The sequence below is a fragment of the Zalophus californianus genome, chromosome 9 (genome assembly GCF_009762305.2).
Source record: "Zalophus californianus isolate mZalCal1 chromosome 9, mZalCal1.pri.v2, whole genome shotgun sequence".
NCBI lineage: Eukaryota > Metazoa > Chordata > Mammalia > Carnivora > Otariidae > Zalophus > Zalophus californianus.
In genome coordinates, this window is record NC_045603.1 from 139,978,944 (window position 1) to 139,996,924 (window position 17,981).

At 53.6% G+C, this 17,981-nt stretch overlaps 1 protein-coding gene across 5 annotated transcripts in view; it reads left to right on the plus strand.

Moving 5' to 3' along the window:
• Window positions 1-17,981, plus strand: part of DIP2C (disco interacting protein 2 homolog C) — a 403,031-nt gene that overhangs the window by 305,989 nt on the left and 79,061 nt on the right. For all 5 annotated transcript variants that reach the window (XM_027593628.2, XM_027593630.2, XM_027593629.2 and 2 more), the window contains 4 exons: window positions 341-455; window positions 14,604-14,743; window positions 15,794-15,930; window positions 17,050-17,258. In XM_027593628.2, coding sequence (XP_027449429.1) covers window positions 341-455; window positions 14,604-14,743; window positions 15,794-15,930; window positions 17,050-17,258 — 601 coding nt within the window. The remainder of the gene's footprint in view (window positions 1-340; window positions 456-14,603; window positions 14,744-15,793; window positions 15,931-17,049; window positions 17,259-17,981) is intronic.

Consider the following 17,981-nt stretch of genomic DNA (forward strand, 5'->3'; position numbering starts at 1 on the left):
ATCTCACCAGGTGCGCTGATACAGGAGAGAGTTTTCTTTGCTTAGTTTAGACATACTCATCTCGGAGACATGCATATGGAACATGGCGGAGCAAGCCTGGGGGAAGGCTCACAAGCTCATCGGCCGCAGAAACATTTAAGTACAGAGGTTACACTTGTAATCCTTGAGTTCTGTTGGCCTGAGAGGATCACCTCTCACGGTAACGTGAGTAGTTAGCGGTACTGAATGGAGCATGTTTCCACTCAGCCGGCCTCAGCCCCACCTGAGAGGCGGGAGTGGTGGGGTGGCCACGGTCGACCCCATGCTTCCGCGGGCTGACTGTCACCCCTTCCACCTGCAGGGTCCATCTCGTCCTGTGACGCATTTCTCAACGTCTTCCAGAGTAAAGGCCTGCGTCAGGAGGTCATCTGTCCTTGCGCCAGCTCCCCAGAGGCTCTCACCGTGGCCATCCGGAGGTACAGCTGGGCCCTGCAGGGCCAGCCCAGGCGGGGGGCTGCCCACTGCAGCTCACGTCCGCGGGGCAGGGAGGGCAGGACCCAGCCTGTTGGGGACCAGCTTCGTTTCCTTGCATGCGCAGGAATGGGCCCTTCAGGGTGGTCCACATTTGCTAGTCAGAAACCCTCTCTCCCTCTGGGCAGTGACCCTGTCTCCCAAGTAAGTGGACGCCCATGTGCTCTCACCCACATGTTCATGTGCCGGCATCTGGGTCAGGTGTTATTCTGGGGCGGGTTGGGTGCATGCTGTCTGGTTTGAGTGCAGTGTTTGCAGCCGGGCCTGTGGACATGCCCAGTGCACCACGACACCCTGAATTTTTAAAAACCCTGGTTTTCTGAGCTGTCAAGCTGTGGTTGGCCCATTGCAGGGCTCCAGTGTGCACGTGGGTGCGGGGCCTGCATCGCTCATGCCCTCGGTGGTGGGTCAGTCTGCCTCACCACCTGCCCCAGCGCCGCGCACACCGTTATGGGCACCATGGTTATGGCCGCGTGAAGCTGGTCCCACCCAGGCTGAGGGGTGCAGGGAAGGCCTCTCTGGTTGTCACCCGCCGTCCACCATTCTCACAACGTGGGAAGGGAGCGTTGGCATCATCTGGGTATTTCCAGCTCGGGATCTGACTTGTTTTTCGGTATCTTTGCGTCCGTCCGCTCATGAGGTTTTGCTCTGCGGCACATGAACGTGCTCCACTGTAGGAGGCGCATGTGAGTTCCGCCCTGTTACCGACAAGCTGGGCTTCCCAAAAGTACTCACTGGGAGATTGTTTGTAAATGAGATGCTTTCTCACAGTTTTAGCTGATAGTGTAAAATTAGCCAGACTGTCTAACGGGCTGGGAAATCAAAAACCTTTAGCATATCAGGAGCAAGTTTAATTTTGATTGAACCAGAAATCAGAAGTCCGTAACAATTTAAACTGATGAGGAAAAATGGCACCATGAACGACCTTTGTTAGAAGGTGTCATAGCTGTCCTAGCAGGAGGCGCTCCCCAAACAGTATTCCGAGTAGAAGTCTGGCCTCGGACAGAGTGCTGGAGGCCGCGCTGGTGGATGGGCCGGCACCACGTTCTTCCGAGATCAGGATTCAGCTGTCCGGGTGCAGCCCAGCCACGACCCGGCCACAGGATCCCGGGCGGCTCCTCTCTCCGCGGCCTCCGCGGCCTCCCACCTGAAAGTGTTAGGGTTGCGCCGCGGTGTGACAGCGCCGTTGCCACAGGTAAGTCACAAGGTGAGGGACTGAGACACATGGACACTCCAGCTGTTAGCGTCCGATGGTGTTATCGTGTGCTTTTTCTAGAAATCTGTTCTCTGTGCATTAGGATTATGGAGTATGCCGGAGTTGATTGGCACAGGGAGGAGTCAGTGAAGGACTTGTAATTGTTTCTCTAAAAATGTCGAAAAATCGCTAAAATCTTTAAGAAGATTAAGAAACAGGCAAATTAAGTGCTGCTATTTCCTGGGCTCATGTTCAGTGGCCTCCAGTACACTTCCCCTGGGGTCAGAGTCTGAACACATCCCCGCGCGTCGCCATGCTCCTCATGCATCCCCATGCATCCCCATGCTCCTCACGCATCCCTGTGCGTCCCCATGCTTGCTGCGCGTCCCCATGTGTCCCCGCGTGTACCTATGGTACGCACACATCCCTGTATATCCCTACATGTCCCCATGTATCCCTATGCTCCCTAATGTCTCCATGGTCCTCACACATCCCTGCGTGTCCCTGCACGTCCCCACGCAACCCCTGCACAGACCTGCCTTAGCTGAGTCTGCACCATTATCGGGCTGGGAGGGATGGTTTCAGAGTCCCTCAACCTTCACTACCAGAGCTGGTAGACATTGCTGCTCCTGTGTGTGAGGCAGTGGACTGGCCAGCTCCCACTCTGAGCAGAGGAAAGAGCAGTCATACTTGCAGAGACATGAGTCCACCAGCCAGCCTTGCTTTGAACTGAGTTGGCTTCTCTCACGGCCAACTGCAGCCTGGTGGCCACTCTCACATCCTCAGAGTCTCATCTGCTATTTCCCAGTTAGCTGGTAGAAGAGCAGGGAGCCAGGACAGGGCAGCGGATACCAGTGAGCTCAGAGAGAGGCTCACTCTTTCCTCAAACACCATTGATTGACAGGCAGAGTGATTTCACGTCCGTCACCCCTACAGTGAAAAATACCATACAACTGAAATGTGCATCAGTAACACGAAGAAACTCTCGGTTTCCCTAACATATAGTCTGTAATCCTTGCTTATATTCTGGTTTACAGACTTTGAAATAAAGTGGTCTCTGCCTGGTGGCTCACCCTGAGCTTTTTTCTAAATGAAGACACCATCTTCTCCCAGAGGATCCTGGGCTCGTTGGCCACCTTCCGGGTCTCTCCGCAGACCCACCACTCTTTCAGCGCTCAAGAATCACAGGAATGCGCATTAACTGCTCATGGCTGCGTGTCTGGAAGGGGAAGGGAGAGACTCACATTGCTGGGACCCACTTACCACAGGCAGAGCCCCGTTCCCGCCTCATGCGGGTCAGTGGTGGCTCGAGTGTTGGCCTCTGGCGGGTGCGGCAAAGTTGCTCCAGAGGAACAGCTGAGCCTGACATCGTCTGTGCCACCCTGTCCTTGCCGAAGCCGGGAGGGTTTAAATGTGTCTGTTCATTTTGCCGTGAAGCTTCCAGGCTGCCTATTTCAGAATAAAGATACGAGCCCTGTGCTGGGGGATGGCCCATGGGGATAGCCCAGTGTGTCCTGAGGACTCTCGACAACGGTCTGCTGGCCCTGGGCCTCATGGTCACTCCTGGGGACAGTGAAGTGTGATCCCTTCCACTTTGCTCCTACATAAAGCAAGGGGCCATAAGATCCACAGGGAAAAGGTCTAGTTTTAATGCTAAGGTATTTATGTTTCCCTATTGACGTATTGGTTGTAGCCAAATAAAGATAATTTTGGAAAAGATCCTTGTAAGAAATAGAGGGTCTTTATACATTATGGTTTCATCCCTTCGAAGCACTCACAAGCACATAAATGTCTCTGCACCGTTCGCACTGTCCTTCTTGGTTTCACATCTGTCTGTGCCTGTGACCAAAATCGAAGTAGAAGGATATTCTAGAAATCTAGACTAAAATCCCCACAAAGACACCTGAAGTGAAAAAGCAGAAGAAGCAGGCTGCAGGTAGCGTTAAAAATCGTGCTGCAGTTCTTAAAACCAGTGCTTTTGGACAGTGCCTCGTGTGTCTTGGCTGAGTGACTTCATGTCCTGGAGACGTCCGGGGTCCTGGGGGAACGCGGCCTCTGATTGCACGCTACCACCCGGAGTGGATCCAGAGAACAGCGCCCTGCTCAGTCCTGTGCACACGGGCGAGGAATCGTGCTGTGTGGACCGAAGCCGCCAGCAGGCCCCTTATGCTGAGAAGCTGCGTGGTGGTGCTCCGGTGGGACTTGGCATCACAGACTGCGTCCTCACCTCTGGGAGAGAATCTGTGGGTCCCGTGGACACAGTTCAGGCTGCACTGCAAGACCGGGCAGCTGGTGGGTGTCCACCAGGTGCGTGCTGGGGCATCACGCCCCTTGCGTTGTCTGCCCAGAGCGGTATAGATTCAGGAGAGTTCTTTAAAAAAGTGTCATTGTGATTTCAAGGCCACCTTATGCAGCAGAAAGAGGCAGGTCTTTACAGTGACTGACTCTCTGCCGTGTCTCCGTGGACCAGTTATCCTCTGAGACCCTCGATTTCTCCACCCACAGAGGAAGAAAATATGAACTAGTGTGTGTGCTAACACATGTGCACAAACACCCCGGTCCCTGATGTGTCTGCTAACCCGTGTGTACACCCCCAGTCCCCGATGCGAACACACATGTCTGCTAACACGTGCGCACACCCCGTCCCCAGTGTGAACACGGGTGTCTGCTAACACGTGTGCACACACCCCCTGTCCCTGATGTGAACACACGTGTCTGCTAACCCGTGTGCACACCCCCAGTCCCCGATGCAAACACACGTGTCTGCTAACACGTGCACACACCCCGTCCCCAGTGTGAACACGGATGTCTGCTAACACGTGTGCACACACCCCCTGTCCCTGATGTGAACACACGTGTCTGCTAACCCGTGTGCACCCCCAGTCCCCAATGCAAACACGCATGTCTGCTAACACATTCGCACACCCCATCCCCAATGAGAACATGTGTGTCTGCTAACACGTGTGCACACACCCCCAGTCCCCGATGTGAACACATGTCTGCTAACCCGTGCGCACACCCCCAGTCGCCGATGTGAACACGTGTGTCTGCTAACGTGTGCACACCCCCAGTCCCCAATGCAAACACGCGTGTCTGCTAACACATTCGCACACCCCCTGTCCCCAATGAGAACACGTGTGTCTGCTAACCCGTGCGCACACCCCGGTCCCCGATGAGAACACGCGTGTCTGCTAACACGTGTGCACACACACACACACAGCCGGTGCCCTGCCCTGGTCGTCAGCCCTTGGCCCAGCAGCTTGCAGTCTGAGCCCTCACCGCCCGCCCACCACCCCCACCGCAGGCTGCGTAGCTTCTCCCTGTCCACGAAAACTTAGGTTAGATCCGGAACTGTGCAGAGACTGGACACTGATTCCCATGTCTTAGATTTTGGCCACTGTCCTGGCGACTCAGTTCTGCTTTCATGTGGGCAGGAGGGTGGCAGGCGGAGCACGTGGATTTCAGTGCAAGCGCCCTCCTCCAGCAATGTGTGCTCCCACTTTCCTTCAGTGAAACTGTAAGCACGGTCCGAACTTCCGGCTGCCCCACCTCCCTGCCGCCCGGCCCCCTCGGTGTCAGCTCGGCTGCAGGAGTGCACGCTGCTCCCAGGTCTGGCCGTGCTGCCTCCCTCCCTCCGTGCTGCCCGGCCCCGGCCTCCTCGCTGTCCCCCCACCGGCGGGCCCAGGAGCTTGTGCTGGAGCCGCGGGGCCTGCCCGCCAAGCCCACCTTTGCTGGCGTCCCGACCGTGGTCCTCCAGGCTCATCACTCTCCCCTCTCCTTCCCTTCACATTCTCCACCCCCCCACATGCTGTGGACTTATGGGTGTCTTCATCATTCAGTCTGTCCCGGGCTCGTAGATACTTTTTGAATAAATGAGCGAAAGAAAGATTTTCAGTCTGTGAAGGACCTGTGGCACGCGCTTGCCTCTGAGCACCTTGTGGACTCTCCAGAAGCAGTGCTGAGAAGCGCCAGAGCTTTTCACAGGCATCCTGGCGAGACGAGCTCACATGCGTGTGCATGCGGGTCTCTAGCTCATGTTTGGCTGAATGGAGTCGTGTATTCTCCTCTGTCTGTGGGTTTGCCTTTCTCATGATGATCCAGGTGCAGCTCTGAGCCTAGAGTTTGGTGCCGTATTCTGGTCCCCTGATTCAGCAGCAGCAGGAGGGCCATGTCCTTACTGCCACCTGTGGGCGGCCCCCCAAGGTCAGTCCCGAGACAGACGGACTGTGGGGGCGAGGGGAAGGAGGGGGAAGTCTTGGGTAGCAGCCCACATGCGTCTGCGGTGATGTGCTAACATAGGGGCAGAAGGGCAGCTCAGGGCCCCAGAGTAGGGCCGGGAGACCTGCTTCCCCCCCGAACTTTGGGAGCAACCCCCAGGATTTAAGTCACTACGTAGGAACTGTGGAAGGTCAGGGGTTCACGAGAACAGAGATGTGAGCAAGTGTAGCGCCCTCAGCCCCGCCAGGCTCCAAGCAAGAGCCCCCCGCAGCCCCTCCCGAGCCCCCACCCTGTTGGCTGGGACATCTCCTAGAGCCCACCCGTTCTGCGATGGATATCCTCCCAGGCCTGCAGGTAAATCAGGACTTGAAGGGATAGGAACACGAGGTACAACCACAGCATCCTCAGGAGAATTAGGGGTAATGGCATAATCCAAATCAAGACGGGCCCCTGGGTGCAGAGGCTGTCCCACGTCTGTTCCCTTGCTGGATGCCGTCCCTCGGTCTGGTGGTTGTGCTCTTCCACATGACCGTGAGGCCCGTGGCACGGGTGGACACTGCTGCACGCCGGCAGCCACACGGATGAAGCCCCCGCCGTGAGCCTCGTGTGGAAGTGAGCATGGGTGTCGAGGACTGGTGGTCAGGCTCGTCAGGAGAGGAGAGAGTGCTCACATTTAGAACCTGTTTCTTTCGCTGACCTGTCATATTTAAGTCATTTTCAAACAAATAGAATAGAAACAGCACTCACTTGCGTTTTATGAACACGTCCCTCTCTGTGAATAGGAGGGCAGCTCCCCATTCCTGGTGTCATACGTGCACAACCATCCACAGAGGCGTTGGGACGAATTCTTGCTCTTGTAGAACGAGCCCATGCACTTAACTTCATGTTGGGTTATTTCTTCCCCAAGCACAGTGGGGACTCAGGAGTTTCCACACGGGAACGGTAGAAGCTGGGTTACCGAGTAGAGACCGCCTTACTCATTCCTTTCAAGCTGCTCTGAGTGGGGGTCCAGGATGGCTGGTCCCAGGGTGTGGACAAAACGGGCACTTTCTTTGACGTCTTTATTAAGACCAGAGTGGCAAGGGTTGCATCCTCTGTTTTGTTTCTATTCGTAGGATGTTTTATAAAGAAAAAAGCGTTTGGCTGCTAGGTCGCCTGATTTTGTTGGAAAATAAGCCCTGCCCCCTTTGAGGGGGACTGGCCACCCCTTGTTCAGATGGGTTTGAGGACTGACATTCTCCTTCTTCTCTTGTCCTGTGCGTGATAACCTTCCCAGGACAGCTTGCTGAGCCGGGTAGCGAAGAAGAGATTGGACTTCCAGTAAGCAGCTCAGAGCCACTGAGTGCTCACTTGGCTCTCACTGCATTTAGTTAGGAAACGGTACTCGGTTAATGTGTGTGGTCAGCACTGACGACGAAATTGGAGGTGTGTTGCATTACTCACGACTGTGGGACTTTTGGTCTTTCCCGGAACATGCATCTGTCTGGTCTTCTTCTGTGAAACACGTACGTGGGTCGGCAGCCGAGTAGCTATGGCAGGGCTGCCGGGCGCCCGGGGTTTGTGCACATGGGGACGGCCGTGCACGCCCGTCAGCTTCTCGGGCTGCTCCAGGCTGGCCTGTGCAGAGCAGAGAGCTGGGCCTCACAGGTTGGTGCCCGTGGCTATTCGTTATCCTGATTCCCTCCTCTGGTAAGCAGGAGAACACCTGTCACCAACACCGAATGAGTGTATTGGGAGGTTCTGGGGCCCAGAGTTTTCAACGGGAGCCTCAGACATCCCACCTGAAACACAGGCGGGGTGCAGAGCTGGTCCCAAGAGCCAGCCGTAGGACTCTGCTGTGGTCTGGGGACGGTAGCCGGTGCCCTGGCTTCCTGTCCAACCACGTGTTTGCCACAGTATTTAATGTCTTTCTTTTTAAAACTGTCATCATCCAGGTATACGTTTTGTGTTTCCTTCTTTGAGGATTAGTTGTAAGATTCAAAATATTGGAGAAATATGACTTTATGATGCGTAAACTCATCTGTAGAATTATTTTAAAAGGGCAAATTGTGAAGTGAAAACCAGCAAATTATTTTCTGGTCCTGTGTACCTCTGGGACTGCTGTCTGGTTCTGCTTCTGTGTCTGCAATACAGAGGATAGAACCCGCTTTGTAAAGCTATGTTGTGGTAATGTTGATTCAACTAAAAAAGTATTCTGTGGGCTCTTTAACCACAAGGTATTATTTCAAAGGATAGTAATTATGTAAAGCAGTATTTAAAGCAGCAGTTCCAGAGGAGGATAAAGATGCCCCTTTGCCACGGAATTATTTTGCATGTTGAAAATGTCCCCCCTGGAAATTAGGGAGCTGGGAAGACTGGAGGGAGGGACCCGTGCGGCTGGATGCCCGTCCAGGGCCGGAGTCAGACTCGGACCGTTCTGCCCGAGGCTCGCCAGCCAGTGACCCAGAGTAAAAATAGCTAACAAGCCTGTGAATTGAAGTGGGGGTTTCAGGAATGGTTTTGACCGCCCAAAGAGTCAGCCATGGAGATCCATAATCTCGTTTACAACACAAGATAAAATGCATTGTCGGTGATTTTAATCTGGAAGTTTCAAATTCAGATAAAATTTTAAAAGTCCTCTGAGCGTGAAAGAGTTGGCAGATGAGCCTCACCATCCCTAAATGGAAATATGGCTTAATTCAGTAGCGTCGAAGAGCCAAGTGACTTCAGTTACCTTGTGCAAGTTGTCCGGACTGCTCACCTGCAGGAGTGCATTCTGCTCTGTTTTGTATTTGGTTGGACAGTGACAGGAGCGTGCTCCAGTGGAGGCGTGCATACCACACGCAGACAGCAGGTGATGCTTCCCTGTGTGCGCTGAGCGCCTGCCCGAAGACGCGGCAAAGTAGCCAGGGCAGGTGGAAAACAAAGCTTGTAGACGGTTTGTGTGGTATGATCTGTTTCCTGCCTGAAAAAGATTAAGTATCTCTAGACAGTCTCTTCACCAAGAAAAAAACCTGGAAGCCACATACTACGGTGGGTAGGTGAGGTAGCGTCAGGGAGAACGTCCCCTTTTTACATTATAGAGCTCTTAAAGCAGGTGTGTTTTTTAATAAGCAGATATTGCTCTTACCAGAGAAAGGGAAAGGAATCACACTAAAATAACTCATCACCTAAAGGTGTGCTGTGTTGATCTTGTATCTTTCCCTGTCACTGAGCCTTCCGTGTGGGCGTCCACTGTGTTTTTGAGAGGCTCCATCACACTGAGCATTGAAGGGAGATGCACATATTCACAAATTTGACCAGATTTCCCCTGAAATCCGCATTGGCGGAGTGTTCCCTGAAAATGTTATTTCTGTTAAAACAAGCACACAGCGGTTTTAACAGAAATAACACAAAGGACATTTTTACCTGCCCTCTTGGGGCGGCCGCTGCGGTAACTGAGCTCACGTTCATCTATCTGTAGAAAGACTTCAGTCATGGATGGCAGTGCCAGACACGTGCAGCAGGGCTGCTCCCCTACAAGGGGCGCCCTCCATCCACAGAGGAGGACCTCGCTGGTCAAAGGCAGAAAGGCGGCCCCTTGCTCACACACACTGATGGCCCCGCAGCTTAGAAGTGTCTTTCCCAGGGAGGCAGAGTTCCAGGAGGCACTTTGATGCCCATGTGTGCACCTCATGCATACACCCTGTGTGTGCACCCCAGGCATGTGTCCCGTGCGTACACCCCATGCGTACACCCTGTGCACGCACCCCAGGCATGCACCCCGTGCATATGCCCCGTGCATACGCCCCGTATGTGCACCCCAGGCATGCGCCCCATGCGTACACCCCATGCATGTGCCCCAGGCGTGCGCCCCGTGCGTGCAGTGACCGCTTCATATGCTCTGTGTCCAGCGAGTCCGGCACAACGCCCACCAGTGGATTTTGGAGTCTCTCGGCCTGGGTCACCGTTCTGGCCTTTCCTTCCTTTGCTTTTCTTCTTGCCGGCTTTGTAACTTATCACAGTGCCTCCCTTCAGGCCTCAGAGTCCGAGTCCGTGACGGGGGGTGACCGCCGTGCCATGTCACGGCACTGCGTGAACAGCAGATGGGTCTGTACACGTAGAGTATCTGCATGGTGCGCGGTAAGAATTCAGGCATCGGGCTCACGTCAGTGTTACTGTGGTCACATCACGTGTACTTGGGTGGGTGCGTTGTTCTGTGACAACATGTCCTGAATGCAAAAATGCTGTAGTAAATCCTGGTGCTGGCGGAGGAAAGGGCACTTTCCCGAGACTTGGCCCTTTGGCTCTCCAGATGTTCCTGAGTTGACAGCTTCTGGAACTGGAGGTTGCCTCCATCTGACGGAAGCAGGGATCTTTGTAGTTGTGCTTGCAAAAGCCTTCAGTGGGAGATCGTGGTGCTGAAGCCTTGGAGGTGTGGTGGCCATTTCTCTGTTAAATCATGGGAGTAGAAATCATCCCAGATGCTTACCACTTACTTGACTGCATTTATTTCCCATTGGTGTGGATTTGAGCTTGGCCGGTATACCAAACTGTAGATGTGTTCATTGAAACTTAGAGGAGATACGTCTTCAGGTGTCACACAGCATGATGGCCTAAGAGTTATCTAACGTTTACCCAGGTGGGACCAGAGCGACAGGTGAGCAGCAGGTGCACACGCCGTCCCGGTGAAGCCATTGGCCGTCGGGAACATTCCTCCTGAGGCCGAGCTCGTGTGCACCTTCTGTCGTCCGTCTCAGGTCTTTCTGTGATTTGCCTCTGATTGCGGGATTAGCCACACACAGCTACATATAATCTTCCTTCTGTATCTCTGAGCACAAAGACTCTGCATCCTGAGAATTGCCTTGAACCTGGAGGTTGACAGATAGGTCCAGCGTCCTCTCTGCCGTTGCTCAGCTTTACTGTGTCTGATCACAAAAGCACATCTTTTTGAAATCCCTGGGAGTTCTCACCAGGGTCATTTTTTCACTTCCTCACCTAGTTTAATCTACTTGGACTTTTTATTTCCTAGGAAGGTGTTAATGGAGGAAAAAACAGGCTGATGTGGTCAATAATCAAGGGAATGCAAACCGAAACAGCAGTGAGGATTGGCTTTTACCCATCAAGCCAGGAGCAGTTTTAAGGTTGATGACAGTGTCGTCCTGGGTGTGCAGAAGCAAGACTGCCAGGAGGCAGCCTTCCCCACAGCCAGAAGCACAGGGATTGAGGCTGGTGTGAGCTTGACGCCTGGGTCTGCCCCACAGCTGTGCCTCGGGGCCACCCCACCTCTGTTCTCTCTGCTCTTGCCTGTGAATGGAGAGGATGGGCACGCCTGTGTCACAGAGCTGCTGGGAAGAATACTTCACATACATGAAGTGCTTAGAGCAGCCTCCTGCATGAAACAGTGCAATACGCATGTCTGGTAAATCAAGAAAATACTTTTAGTGGAAATGCAAAACGATACGGTGTTTGGGAAGTTACTTAGGCTTCATTCAAATTTTAAATGTAGTCTGATTCTTCAGTTCCTTTTCTAGATGTGTGCCTTACAGTAATATTTCTAATTATATAAAAGTGAAATTAAATGGTCACATGTCCTTGTTACTGATACCATCTGCAGTTAAGACAGGTCAGTTTATTGTGTGCAGTACGCATCCTGCGTGTGTCACACACATTCACACACAGCAGGAGCCACAAGATGCACTTGGGGGAAGAGCAGGTTGTAGAAGGATATGCCTGTTCTGGTTCTGCTTTTCTTGGAGTACAGATGTATCTGCATGCACACGTTTTAGTAAGTGCACACAGAAGAGGTGGGAGGGTCTCTGGTGGTGGCCCCCTGTGAGGCAGGGGTGGGTGAGCTGGGGACACACCTGTGACTGTGACTTCCGTTGCCGTGCTTGACTCCTCCATGGAATGACGTGCTCGTGTTTCACACACATCATTGGTTCTAAAGTTTCCTCAAAAGAAAAGTGTGCAGTGAACTAAGGGGTGCTGATGTCTGAGGCCAGAGGTGGGGAAGGTGTTGGGAAAGGGGACGGGCTGGTGTCCATGTCTGGGCACGGGCTCTGCTGTGGGTCCGGATCCCTCCAAGCCCCACAGGGACGCAGACGACTAGGTTCACATCCCTGTGCCTCCGCTACTGATCTATAAAGTGGTGCCAGGCAGGTTTGCATATCGCTGAGCCCATGTATGTGGACAGCTCGGGACGGTTGGGCACAGAGGTGTCCGTGGAGCATGGCTCTGTCATGGGAGGCGGGGCTGCCCGCAAGCAGTTCCTGCACGAATGCTGACACATGGAACCGGAAGGCTTTGCCTGGCAAGGTGGCTGACAAGCCCAGGACCATGTCCCAGGGACTCACATGCTTCTCTTCTGCTTTTTTAAGTGTCTCTTGTCTGCAAAGGAAAGAATCCAGGGCTCTGAGTTTTCTCTGACCAGCGAGGGACTCTATTAAATGCAAGTGCTCAGCAGCAGAAGTAATGCAAGATGGGTGTCTTTGGTTCACATTTTAAGTGAGTTTACCCAGTTTTCCATAGTATCATTTTATAAACGTAACTGAAGACCTTGTAGCAAACGCAGTCCAGAATTGGGCTCCAGTGAGTCTTGCTTCTCACTTGCTGTTCTGGAACGGAGGGAGGCAGGTCTCGTCACTAAGACACAGAACTTGCGTCCTTGAATCTTGAAGCCTTTCCCTCCCAGCACTCACAGGCAGCTCGTCTCACTTGCCGCCTGCCCCTTACTCATGGCCACTCCTGCGTTCTGCTTCCACGTGGCTTTCCACAACAAACGACGTGCACCTTTGAACCCTGTTGCTCGGTGCGTCTGTGTCTTGGGGCTGTCGTAAGTGCCTGGGGCTGGCGCATGGAAACGGGGAAACTGTTGTCTCGGGTCTCGGGGTGTCTGCCGAGCAGGTGCTCCCAGAGGCTCTGGCCGAGTGTCTGCTCCAGGCCCTCCCGCTGCTGGTGCCCCGTCTGTGGCTCCGTGGCTGGAGACACGGCACCGCATGGCCTCTGTGTCACACGCCATCTGTGTCTCCTCCTCTCATAAGGACACCGGTCAATGGATTGGGGTCTGTCCCACTCCATCCAGTAGGACCTCATCTCAACCAACAACCTCTGCAAAGACTCCCTTTCACACTAATAAGGTCACAGTCGAGGTCATAGGTTTTGGAGACACAGCCCACAGCGAGGACCAAGCCTTCTGATTCCTGACTGTCACGTTGCATTTTGTTGAGGACAAAAGCGTGGGGTCGAGAGTCCTGGTGGCACAGGGTTCCCGTGGGGCTCCTCCTTTCGTTTTAGAGAGCATCTTAGGTTCCAGTGTTTGGGGCTCTTTCCAGGTAGCTCCACATGGACCTTCTAACTTGGGCAGGGTTTTCTTCTATGTCTGGTTAGTTCTACCTTTTTGTTTCTTAGCAGATGGAACAATTCAGTTTCCAGACTCTCTTATGCTTTTTATTATTATTTATTTTTAGTTTTTATTTAAGATAGAATTGACATATAGCATAGGCTTCTTTTTTAAACACACCAGTTACTTGATTCAAATGAGACCTCCTTTTGCACATTTTAACTTTTACGTTTCCCTATTTATGTTTTTAGGCTCATTTTAAATCTTGATACTATTTTAAAACCAAACAGCAAGCTTCTGTTTATCCTCCAACTTTTAGATCCTAAAGCAACGCTACACATGCGTGTATAGAGAGTTACAGGAACAAGCGTGGTATTCACCTAAATTGGCTCTCATTTAGCTCATAGCTCACACACAAGGGTCTTTAGCTACAGGGATAAAATCCATGCTCTTGGAAAGATTTCATCTGTTCAGTAGCCGACAGACTATCTCTCCAGGAGAAAGGATGCAGCAGTGAACAGAGGGAAACCCACTTGCCCTCAGGAAGCTGAGACTGATGGACGAGGCACCTGCTGTGCAGACAGGAGTTGGGGGTGTGCTGTTTTATGGGATGAGGAGTCCTTGCACATGTGAGCTGCCCCAGAGGGCAGTGAGGGAGGAAGCCACGGGGATGGCTGCTACAAGAACATTGCAGGTAGAGAGGCAGGAGCAGGTGCAGAAAGCCCCAGGAGGGAGAGGGCTGGGTCCTGGAGAGACGGCAGGGGCAGCGTGGAGTGAGCGGGAGGCCTGGGGCTCACGGGCCATGGAGGAGACAGAGGCAGTGAAATTGTACTTCTTCCCGGACCCTACAGCATCCTACAGAACACCTCTCAGCCAAAACCTTCCCTAAGAGCTTGTCATCCAGCTCAGTGTCACATGACTCTCCTTTCAGATTCTTACCCGTGGTGTGCGTCCGCACAGGGCACGCCCAACTCGAGGCGGGACCCGCAGAATCTCCACCGGTTCTGCTCCCTGCAGAATCTCTTCTTGGAGACCTTGTTCTCTGTGTTTATCCACTTGCCACACTGGAAAATCTGACCCGGAGAGAGACGGGCAGAGAAGGAATCAGTCAGTCTACTGACTGGAGGTCTTCACGCTCCTAAGGTGTTTTTAAACTATTCTGGAAGCCTGGAGGTAGAGTTAGTGACACGGACATCTTGTGGACGGAGCAGCAGCATTCCCCGGCGAGCTAGAACACAGGGCGGTGTGGCGTGCAGGTTTGCGTTCGGGGGTCCGTGGGACCCCAACATGGCTGGCTGCCTTTGGTGTGTGTCCTTGGGTGGCTCTCTGGCCGCGGCAGCCTGTTTGCTTCTGCGTATTCAGACAAAACTGCTCTTTCAGGCCTACGGATGACAGCAACCAGCCTCCAGGCCGGGGCGTCCTATCCATGCACGGGCTGACCTATGGCGTCATCCGGGTGGACTCGGAGGAAAAGCTGTCTGTGCTCACCGTGCAGGACGTCGGCCTCGTGATGCCTGGCGGTGAGTGTGGGCACTGGGCTGCCTGTGGCGTGGGGCATTGAGGTGGGAACCCCGGCTGTGGCCGGTGGGCTGGTCCGTTAGCACATGCCCTCCCGCCCGGCACCCCCGTGCCCCTCTGGCATGAACGCAAACAGGACGCTTAAATTCCGCTGTGCATCTTTAAAGCTTGGTGGTAATGCTACCCCTCCTGGTGACAACATTCAGGAATCCTCCGCGGGCGTCTCTGCCCCCTCTCACGCTGGGACCCCAGAGTCCTCCTCCTCAGGGGCACCGTGGGCCCTGCTGCACCCCTGCAGCCCCTGAGAGGCTCCTCCCCCTGCAAGGCTCCTCTTCCCACCAGTGAGGGCCATCCCAGCACGCTGGAGAAGGCTGGGCACCCAGTCTGGCTGCGGACGACATAAAAACCCATCCGTGGGGCTCTGGATGACCAGTAGTGCTCACTTGCAGAAGAGTCTGTTCTTAAAAGTCATGGACCTTTTCCACAAATGTGCACATGTGCTGTGGTCGGGGCACAGCCAGCCATCGCTGGTCGCACACCTCACCTCCCGAAACCCTGGCTCCAGCTCTTGCACGGACTTGAGGTCTGTGGCAGGAGCATGGGGCATGTGCAGTATGAAAGCACCCGAGCAGCCAGGACCCTGGGCTTCCTCCACGTGCCCTCCTCGGTCTGGACGGCAGAGGTCACTGCCCTCAAATACGATCCACACGTCAATTATTCACTGATGTCACAACAATGGAACTGGACGTTTTACTATAACATGAAAATCCGTGACTCGCTTTAGGGAAAATGAGTACCCAGCCCACTTGTATATTCGCAGTTATGTTCCAGATGCTGTTTCCTGTTCACCTGCTCTCACTCCTACCCGGTCATTTATTCCTTGTCCCCCTGTCCATCCCTGTCTCTCTGTCTCTGTCCCCCCGTCCCTCTGTCTGTCTCCCTCGCCCTCTATTCCTGTCTGTCTGTCTCCCTCTTCCTCTGTCCCTCTGTCTGTTGCCCTCACCATCTGCCCCTCTCTCTAACATGACCCCTGTGTCCTGTTTTGCTTCCAGCCATCATGTGTTCGGTGAAGCCGGATGGCATCCCTCAACTTTGTCGAACAGATGAAATCGGGGAGCTCTGCGTGTGTGCCATTGCAACGGGCACGTCCTATTACGGCCTCTCGGGCATGACCAAGAACACCTTCGAGGTAGGTTCGAGGGGCGCGCTTCCTCCAGGTGCGCTCTGCAGGTGGCCCTCACTGGTATGCAGACAGAAAGAGAAGGTGGCAGTATCTCGATAACACATATTCATTGTAACTAAAATGGTCGCACCTTTTGCTGCCAGTTGGATAATTTTCAGTAAATTTGGCTTATCAGAGCTGTGTGGGGAAAAGGACCAGAATCGTTTCTTAAAAGGGGCCGTTTTTTATATGTTGCTGTTCTCAGCCGAGAGGCTGAGGGATGGAGGACACCTGTCTCAGCCTCGCTGGGGCCCCCTGTGGCCTACCCACTGAGGCTGGACTTGGCAGGTGTGAATAGATGCACGTGGCAGGAGCTGGTTGTGTGCGAGGAGACTGCATGCGTGTGTGGCTTGCACTTAGTGCCCGCACTGGCCTTGCACATGCGCGGTTCAGCAGTGAGCTCCGTGCCGCACCGCCATGCTCCTGGAGTTGACACCTCACCTGCCCAGGTGGTGCCTTACCTTAGGAAGAGCACACGTTGATTACATCACGCACGAGAAATGGGGGTCGTTTGGGATTCGTCCCTTACAGTTTAGAACATGATGTAATGGGGTGCCTTGTGCCAGCGCCTTTGCTGAGGGTGGATTCGAGTTTCTAAAATGTCCCTGAAGCCCAGCTAGACAGAGTCTGCATGAAACCCATCTCCCCTTCTGTGTGACTTACCTGCAGGGTCTGAGGACCGGGTGCAGGCTCGGGGCGCCGAGATTTGCTTCCTTTGTGTGTTTCCTTCCTGGTGTCATCCTGATAGGGAAACACTGATGAACAGGGATCATTTTCAACTGATACACGTGTTCGGTTTTCCATTTATCACTTTGATGCTGTGGATCTAAAACAGAAGAATTAGTTAGTGTTCATTAGGCTATCATAATGATCTCTGGTATCACTTCTTAGGTTCAGAAGTCCTGGAAGGAAACCACTGGGCAGCCCTGCATGTGGGCAGTAGGGGACAGAAGTTGGGGGGCGGGGGACAGGGGCAGTGCCTTCCACGAGGAGACGCCACTAGACTAATGCGGTCTGGTCTGTTCCAGGGGAGGGTGAAGGTGGGCCGAGCACCGCCCCCGGCACTCACAGCTTGTGTGTCTGCAGGTATTTCCCGTGACGAGCTCGGGGGCCCCCGTCAGTGAGTACCCCTTCGTAAGGACAGGCCTGCTGGGCTTCGTCGGCCCCGGGGGGCTCGTCTTTGTGGTGGGCAAGATGGACGGGCTCATGGTGGTCAGCGGACGCAGACACAATGCGGACGATATTGTTGCCACGGCGCTGGCCGTGGAGCCCATGAAATTCGTCTACAGAGGAAGGTAGGTGTGCCCTCTGTGAATTCAGCACTCGGTGGTTTGCATATACAATTGCACAGATTCCTTAAGCTGATGGGACTCTATGACCTCTGACGTTCCAACTAGTTCTGAATGTCCAGTTTTATAGAAATTTCCTGAGCTCCATACATATGTTTTCATCACTTCACGTCTATGTTAAGTAAAAATATTTATTTAAAAAGCTTATTTTTAAAGTAAATACACAAAGAAAAGAGCCAAATATTCATCTTGGTGCAGATCATCTCAAAAGACAGAAAGGTAACAGTCGAGCCACAGATTGTGCGGGAAAACGGAGTCCTGCGGCTTCTCCTCCCTGACGCACCTCTCCCTTTCTTGCTTGCACAGTACATATTAAATCAGTGATGCTAGCTCCTGAGGTTTTGCTAATTTGGAGGAAGTCATTAACTATTTAAAGTCTTATTTCAGCTTGTCAGGCTGACAGGCGGAGAAGCGGTAGACACTTGGGTGTCACCGAGAGAACTCACTGTTGAGGTGCAGCCTCTGTGTGAGGCGGGGCATGGGGGTCCAAGTCCCACGATGCTGCCTTTACCAAGAGAGACAGGCACGTCCGGCAGAAACCCACTCACCCCAAACAGAACGTCCCTACTGATGTGGAGAACACGACCTCACAGGTGCCAACTCAGGATGCGGGTTGTAGGGCTTCCTGGATCTCAGCCCACCCTGTGGCGTGGGCACCATCAGCTGCAG